The 8,720-nt window shown below is 44.1% G+C and overlaps 1 protein-coding gene across 1 annotated transcript in view; it reads right to left on the bottom strand.

Moving 5' to 3' along the window:
• The window catches only part of GPALPP1 (GPALPP motifs containing 1), a 16,534-nt gene extending 7,814 nt beyond the window's left edge, over nt 1-8,720 (bottom strand). Inside the window, exons 1-6 of the mRNA XM_015811072.1 lie at nt 8,615-8,720; nt 6,465-6,603; nt 4,432-4,524; nt 3,539-3,620; nt 958-1,092; nt 682-846 (exon numbers count right to left, since the gene is read on the bottom strand). Of these exons, the coding sequence (XP_015666558.1) occupies nt 682-846; nt 958-1,092; nt 3,539-3,620; nt 4,432-4,524; nt 6,465-6,603; nt 8,615-8,687 (687 nt within the window). The 5' untranslated portion in view covers nt 8,688-8,720. The remainder of the gene's footprint in view (nt 1-681; nt 847-957; nt 1,093-3,538; nt 3,621-4,431; nt 4,525-6,464; nt 6,604-8,614) is intronic.

Genomic DNA, 8,720 nt, shown 5'->3' with positions numbered 1-8,720 from the left:
GTTGGCCTTTTTGGCAGCTGCAGCACACTGCTGGCTCATATTTAGGTGATTGTCCACTAGGACTCTGAGGTCCCTCTCACAGTTACTACTATTGAGCAAGGTGCCACCTATGCTGTACTTGTGCAATTGGTTTTTCTTGCCTAAATGTAGAACCTTGCTTTTTTCACCATTGAATTTCATTTTGTTAGATAGTGCCCAGATAGATAGATATAGATATACTGTAGATATAGATAGATATAGATATACTGTAGAGATAGATAGATAGATAGATAGATAGATAGATAGATAGATAGATAGATAGATAGATAGATAGATAGATAGATAGATAGATAGACAGACAGACAGACAGACAGATAGATAGATAGATAGAAGATAGATGATCTTCATTATTTGGCTTTATCACAATTAGATTTACTAACGTTGCATTTGATTGGTTTTCTTGCTTGGGAACCGTTTAAGAATCAGGAAGACTGAGAGTCATAAAAACATTTCTGTTGAGTAAGAAATTACAATCCAAAGAAACGTTTGAGACGTTAAAAGGCACGCCGCTAGCGTGCGTTTCAAACTTTTCAAACTTTTCTTTTGACCGTATTGCTGGATAAATAAAGTGCATCTGCCCACCCACAAATATGAGTGAAGGATATCTTCACTGACAAAAGCACGGGGCACTGCAGCTCTTACCTTCGCTTTCTTTTCTCTGTCGGCCGGAGTATCTGTCCAAATGGATCGGTCTCCAGAAGCATCGTTGGCTCGCCTTTTGAACGTTCGTGGACCGAGGCCAAAACCTTTGAGTTCCGGGGGAAGATCGACCATCCAAGACTCTCTTTTGGCCTCTTTGGACCCATCCTTTAACAGGGAACAAAATGGGGAAGATTCAGTGAAGGACCGACCATCGAATGCCTTCGTAACGCTGCTGAGGTTTGAGAAAAAGCAACGTGGATGAGGGACCAAACTCACATCATCGTGTCCCAGAAGCCTCTCTTTCATTCTCCGAGCCCGATCCTCGATCTCAGCACCTGGGTTGGATTCCACCGATCCTTTGGCCGGCATAGGGCCAAATGTCTCTTCCTCTTCCTCGCTGCTATCGCTCGACTTTAGCACAATACAGAATAAAGACAAAATGGAGATTTTTTAAAAAAATAATACGAAATGTTTATGCAGCCCTTTGGCCTCTAAAGCTTCGTGTGCATCCCAATCCTTACCAGACTACTGCAGGAGAAGGAGTTCTTGCCATTTCTTAGCAGGTAAAAAATATAGCACTCCTACATGTGGTTTTCTGATTTGCGTTTGCAAAAAAACAAGAGTGTCTTTTCAAAGGGAGAAACTAGCTCTTGTTGTAAGATACGTAAGGTTCAAACACACATTCTGCTGAGAGAATTCTTGAGGATGGGCTCCAGCACGGGTCCAAAACTGTTGTGATTCCTCGCCAGCCAGTGGACCCGGCAGCTGAGTCTGAGAAATCAGAGGAGGAGGAGGGGCCTGTAGTGACATCAGAGTCAGAGGAAGGCTCTTAAGAGCGTCAAGACTTCCAGTCGGATGAGGAGCCTGGCCCCTCTACTCGCGCTCAGGCTGAGACACAGCTGTGCTGGGAGTCTGAGTTGGACAGTGATGAAGAACAGCTGGGACAAATCCCAGATGCATGAATGCGCAGGCAGGAGAAGTGAGTAGGACAGAGGAATGCAATGGGGCGGCTCCAATGGCAAAGGAGAAGGCATTAGGAAGCCACGCCTTGGCTAAATTATAAAAGGGAAGGTGTGGGAGGTGCTGGTGGCCGAAGGCAACCGTTTGTGTTGAGGATCGAGTTTTTGTGAACTGTGTTTGTTTGCCTTGGACATGGACTCAGGTCTGTGAATAATAAAAGGGGTTGGTTTTTCCTTGCGGTTCCTGCCTGTTTGTTGGAAGCGGGGTTTCTCCTTGTGAGCCTAACAAGGACTCACGTAGGCTGGGACAGAACAGAAACCTCAGAAGAGTAACCTCTGATCCTGGTGACCGACCCAGATTGGACGCTGCAATATTATCCTGGGACACGTATATTCGCCTTTGTTCATAAGGTACAAACTGTCCTTGTATCCTTGCTTAAAATCATCCTCTTCCACGGCTATTGCCAAGGTCTAAACTCAAGAGCCATCTACTTTTTTTTGAGAGAGAGAGACAATTAAGCCAAGGTTTAATTAATCTAACATGACGATTGCTTGTGATTACATTGCTTTAAGAATCACAATTGTCTACGTTCACCCTTTTGGATACTAAAGTCCAAACAGTTGTATCATCAGACACCTGCTGAGGTTCCTTGTCTCCATGAGAGCTATTGGGGTGGGAAGGTGGCCTGCGACAGACTCAGTTAAGAGAACAATCCAGAAGAAACTATAAAGTATTAGAAGCTAGTTCATTCCATTAGATGGCCAGCCGGAAGAGAAAGAGTTTCAGTGCCACAGCATGAGTCTCTTGGCCCTGAGAGATTGACGAGTCACAAAAGGGAAAGAAAGGATGTTTGGGAGTCAGAGAAAGAGCTAAGAGAAGATAGGCAGGGATAATCAGAACTGCCTTTCTTCAAACGAAGGTCGCATTTTGTTGAAGTTCGCCTCACATTTCTGATTTTTTTTTCAGCCTTTCTATTCCTATCATAAGACATGAATGGCTGTAGAGATATTCTTCATATACATACAGTAGTGGCCAAAATGGTGGAAACCTTTTGGGAAAAGTGTACAGTGGAAATGCCACCTTTGGCTAAGTTTCCACCCATTTTTCTTCTAATTTCTTTATAACTGTAGCCTTGTTCACATAATAATACTATTTTACATCGCTTTCTGGGCGACCGGTCAACTCTTTGCACCATGACTTTAATTTTATGACGTTTTACAAGCTCACTAAGTGAAAGAACACAAAAAACCCCAACCAACTTGATAGCCATCACACAACACACTGACAAATGTCCTCCTCTCGGCTTCAATACATGACACCAATAACTGGATCCTACTGTGATCTGATTGGCTCATGGCCAAAACAAGAGGACACCTGATTGGCTCTCTAAACACTCATGCTCATTGGTTACAATCAGATGAAGGAAAGCTACCTGATATCAACCTGAGCAAGTTGTGCTTCCTTTTTCTGGGTATTTGGCTATCATTTTTCATAGGATACAGTACAGATAATTGAACAAACTTTGCTGCGTTACATTCTTGATTAAATTATCTTTCCATTGATATATAATTTTATGGTACTACTCCAAAAATAAAAGTGGTGTTATTAGCCATCAAACCTCAAATGTACACTTTCCCCAAAAGGTTTCCACAATTTTGGCCACTACTGTAGGAATCTCCTGCATATTTTAACATCCATGGAATAGAAGAGTGAACTGAGAACACACACCGCTAGTTACGCCTGAAGCCATCGCTTAATTATTCAGCCCAAGTTCTTTCAAAGCTAGCAACGGTATCGCACAAAGGAATGTGGGTCAAAATGCTTTGCTTCACACACACACACACACACACACACATCCCACAAGCAAATGTTGTGTTTGCTGTATTATTTCTCATACCTGGCTTTGGTAAGATGGTTTTTCTTCAGCCTCTTCTGACGATTTCTTAAAGCCTGGTGGTAAAGCTGGACCTATAATAGGTCTCAAGAATAGAATTAGATTTTAATAACATTCCCCTATGCAGCAGCATATAAAGAATGGCTACTAAAAGTTGCTGTCAAGCTAAATTTGCAAGCACACCCCACTTACACAGATCTGGGCCTGCATTCTTCCTGTGATATTAATGTTACAGAAGAATTTAGCTTGCTTGCAGGAGTCAGGGGTTCCTTGCCTGCCCCTTCAGTCCAGGGGTCTTCAAACTCGGCCCTTTTATGACTCGTGGACTTCAACTCCCAGAATTCCTCAGCCAGGCACCACAAGTCATAAAAGGGTCAGGTCTGAAGACCCCTGTCTTAAATCTAACAAACAAAATGGGAGGCTGGCTGAGGAATTCTGGGAGTTGAAGTCCACGAGTCATAAAAGGGCCGAGTTTGAAGACCCGTGTCTTAAATCTAACAAACAAAATGGAGGCTGGCTGAGGAATTCTGGGAGTTGAAGGCCACAAGTCATCAAAGGGCCAAGTATGAAGACCCCTGTCTTAGATCTAACAAACAAAATGGAGGCTGGCTGAGGAATTCTGGGAGTTGAAATCCACAAGTCATCAAAGGGCCCAGTCTGAAGACCCCTGTCTTAGATCTAACAAACAAAATGGAGGCTGGCTGAGGAACTCTGGGAGTTGAAGTCCACAAGTCCTAAAAGGGCCAAGTTTGAAGACCCCTGTCTTAAATCTAACAAACAAAATGGAGGCTGGCTGAGGAATTCTGGGAGTTGAAGTCCACGAGTCCTAAAAGGGCCGAGTTTGAAGACCCCTGAGTGAGCCGTTGGTGGGGTTCTAAGATCCTTGTGTGAATTACCTTTCCGGGGATTCGTCTTGCTTTTTAAATCCAGGGGGAAGAGCTGGCCCAAAAAACCCATCGTCGTCCTCTTCCTGGCATCTTCTCTGCTTCCTTGGAAGGCAGAAATAAAGATGGTTGAAATACAAACGGCAGCTTGCTTACATCTCAGACAAAATCCAACAGCCGGAACTTTTTACGCAGGGCGTCTTCAAGTTGTGCTAACGGTCAAATGAACAGCTGAGAGAGGAACTGAAGGGAAAGTTGAGGTGCAGCCCTTTGGCAAAACCAGGAGGGCCGAGCAGGGCAAAGGTTGGGAGAACAACCAAATGCATCCTGGTTTGGGGTTAGGGGAACTTCAGTCATAGAAGGGTGAGTCAGAATCCTGAAGAAGAAACTTCGAGCGGGAAGTTATAGAAAGAGAAAACAGTCTCGCCTCTGCTCGTAATTCTTTTCGTGAACCCCGCTCTTACCAAAAGCCTCTGTGAATTTAACCGTCCCTGGTCTATGATAACAGCTTGTGCTTTGTACAATTTTTTAAATTTTTTTATAAGGAACGGTTGCTGGAATTGGGAATGTCTAGTTTAAGGAAGAGAAGGATGAGGGGGGACATGATAGTAGCCTTCCAGTATCTCAGGGGCTGCCCCAAAGAAGAGGGGGTCAAGCCGTTCTCCAAAACACCTGAAAGCAGGACAAGAAGCAACGGATGGACACTGATCAAGGAGAGAAGCAACCTAGAACTAAGGAGAAACTTCCTGACAGTTAGAACAATTAACCAGTGCAACAACCGGCCTCCAGAAGCTGTGAATGCTTATTATTATAACTGATATATTATTATTATTATATTAGTTCTATTCCCAAATGGGATAAAATTACTTGCTGGCCACTGAATATTCAATAGGGAGGGATTCTGGGCAATAAAAGCCCTGATCCATGCTTGTTTATTTAGGCCCTTTTACTGTTAAGCATACAGCAGCATTACAGGCACAAGTGAGTCATTTGGTAAAAAAAAAAAATATATGAAGGGCAAACAACATTTCTTATAAGTCTAAATGATTCCAGCTCCTGTCATTTAATCACTGGCGTGTATCTATTCATTATTCATGCTTGCATCATTACACTTTGGCTAGAGTTGATCCTTACATATATATACTACAGTATATGGATCAACTCTAGCCAAAGTGTAATGATGCAAGCATGAATAATGAATAGATACACGGCAGTGATTAATATATATATATATATATTATATATACAAGTAATATATATATAATATATATATATTATATACAAGTAATATATATATATATATATACTTGTATGCCTGGGAAGATGTCATGTCTCTCTGTTCAGGAAGAATCTTTGAGAGAAACCTGTTTTGAGTTGTCAACTGAGACAAGGTCCTGTTCTGAAAGTTGTGCCTCCTTGTTGTGAGAACATTATTTACAACATGCTCACTGGCAGTTTGTATTTGGCTCGTTCTGGACAATAATCCAGAAGCATCTACTTCGCATTCCATCCGGTTGCTTTCCCAACTTTAACATCTGTTGCCAGATGTTATGTGTCAGGTAGATGTGTTTGTGGGAGAGTTTTTCTTCTCCCAACAGATTTCATCCCTTTGCTGGAAGAAAAAAAACAACGAAAGCACCCTAATTTTCATGTTTCTGTTTGAGAAAGAGACAGGCCAATAAAGAAGAGGCTGCATGTATTTGTGGGAACAGGTGCCATAATTGTGCAAAGTTTATAAGTGTTAATGGGTCCCCCTAAGGCAGGGATAGGCAACCTTGGCTCTTTTATGACTCGTGGACTTCAACTCCCAGAATTCTTGAGCCAGCATGGCTCAGCTTGGAAACCTCTCCCTTTTCCCTCAGCATGGCTGGCTCAGGAATTCTGGGAGTTGAAGTCCACCAGTCATAAAAGAGCCAAGGTTGCCTACTCCTGCCCTAAGGCATACTGGCATCAGGAGCAATAGAACACAAAACCTAGCTATCACTCACACACTGACATCAACTGCCCCTTAAAACAATTCCATACTTTCAAGCCGATTCACTAACCTGGGAACTGGACTCAAATCTTTATCCTCTTCAGAATCCAAATCTGTTTCTTTGGGCATCTGAGCAGAGACACATTTCTCCCCAGTATCAAAGTATTTAGAGTTTTCCTTGTAGTCAGGAGGCAGTGCCGGTCCTGCAACTAAACATTTTTGTATCACAATGTATTTCACATGAATATTGCTTTCTTTGTTTTTGAATGAACTTATTCAACTATTTGTTTTTTCTAGGAAATAAGAATAAGATTAGGCACGCTGTTTTAAGTCAGCGCTGATCTATAATCTACTCTGATCTTTGGCTAACTGATTTGTTAAAGTACAATTTAAGATACCCACAATTTATGTTTTTGGGGGGTTTTTTTGCTTTTTGGTACAATAGATTGACATAGACTCCTAAAATTTAATAATTAATCAAATGCAGCTAGAGATACGGGGTAAAAAAAAGTCAAATTTGCACTCGACACATATTTGTTGTCTGCTCTTTGTTTCTAGGACATTGTGTTGAGAAAGGGAAATTACACTGCAGTTGCATTTAGTTATTTCTTGCTACTTGCCTTTTATTGTTTCCAAAGGTCTAATAAAAAGACATTTTTTCCAGATATCAAAAGTGTTGGTTTTGTACCAGATCCCTCAAAACTGAGTTGAGTGCCTGTTGAGTGTTTGGTATAACAATTAGGGTGCTGACCTACAAACTAGGAGGCAGTGAGTTCTAATCCCCTCTTAGGTACACAAACCAGCTGACTGGCTTTGGGGATCCCCCTCTCTAAGCCTAGCCCACCTCACAGGGTTGTTGTGAGGAGGAGGAAAGGAGAAGACTTTAACAGAAGAGGTTTGACACTATTTCCCCCCTTTTTTTTCAGACTAGCCTGGATTTCCTAATAGTCTCCCACCTGGCCACTTGGGTGTAGTGGTGAAAATGTTAGGCCTTAAAACCAGGAGACTGGGAGTTCTAGTCCCGCCTGGGCCATGAAAGCTAGATGGGTGACTTTGGGCCAATCATCAGGAGATGGGGAGTTCTAGTTCCACCTTAGGCATGAAAGCCGATTGGGAGACTTTGGGCCAATTACCAGGAGACGGAGAGTTCTAGTCCTGCCTTAGCTATGAAAGCCAGCTGGGTGACTTTGGACCAATCACCAGGAGACTGTGAGTTCTAGTCCCGCCTTAGCCATGAAAGCCAGCTGGGTGACTTTGGACCAATCACCAGGAGACTTTGAGTTCTAGTCCCGCCTTAGCCATGAAAGCCAGCTGGGTGACTTTGGGCCAATCACCAGGAGACTGTGAGTTCTAGTCCTGCCTTAGCCATGAAAGCCAGTTGGGTGACTTTGGACCAATCATCAGGAGACTTTGAGTTCTAGTCCCGCCTTAGCCATGAAAGCCAGCTGGGTGACTTTGGACCAATCACTAGAAGACTGTGAGTTCTAGTCCCGCCTTAGCCATGAAAGCCAGCTGGGGGACTTTGGACCAATCATCAGGAGACTGTGAGTTCTAGTCCCGCCTTAGCCATGAAAGCCGATTGGGAGACTTTGGACCAATCATCAGGAGACTGTGAGTTCTAGTCCCGCCTTAGCCATGAAAGCCAGCTGGGGGACTTTGGACCAATCATCAGGAGACTGTGAGTTCTAGTCCCGCCTTAGCCATGAAAGCCGATTGGGAGACTTTGGACCAATCATCAGGAGACTGTGAGTTCTAGTCCCGCCTTAGCCATGAAAGCCAGCTGGGGGACTCTGGGCCTGACCCTCTCTCTCAGTGCGTCCCACCTCACCGGGTTGTTGTGGTGTGAAAAAGAAGTAAAGGAACCATTAGATGTGCTTGCCTTGAATTACATCTAAAGCAGTGTTTCTCAACCTTGACAATTTTAAGGCATGTGGAATGCTGGCTGTGGAATTCTGGGAGTTGAAGTCCACATGCCTTAAAATTGTCAAGGTTGAGAAACACTGATGTAAAGCAACCCAAACCTCTCATAAGCTGGCCTGGCTCGTGTTGTTGGGACCAGCCAAGGGGAGCCCCGAACTACCAAAGGAGGGCCTTTCTTTCCGTTGACCCTCCGCCCCCTCCCTCCCTCCCTCCCTCCCAGATTAGCTCAGCCGGGCGCCAAGAGAGGCCCCGGGCGGGCTCCTTCTCCCTCCGGAGCGAGGGACTCCTCCTTCTTCTTACCCGGCCCGGAGTCAACCGCGGCGGCGGCTAAATTCGGGGGCAGCGCCGGCCCGATAAGATCTCTGGACGCCATGATGCCAACGAGAGCCCTGCCGCGCCTGCGCAG

Source organism: Protobothrops mucrosquamatus, unplaced genomic scaffold (genome assembly GCF_001527695.2).
Source record: "Protobothrops mucrosquamatus isolate PMUCROS unplaced genomic scaffold, P.Mucros_1.0 scaffold28, whole genome shotgun sequence".
Lineage (NCBI taxonomy): Eukaryota > Metazoa > Chordata > Lepidosauria > Squamata > Viperidae > Protobothrops > Protobothrops mucrosquamatus.
Note: the sequence above shows the minus strand (reverse complement) of the source record. Positions and strands in the feature narration are given on the sequence as shown.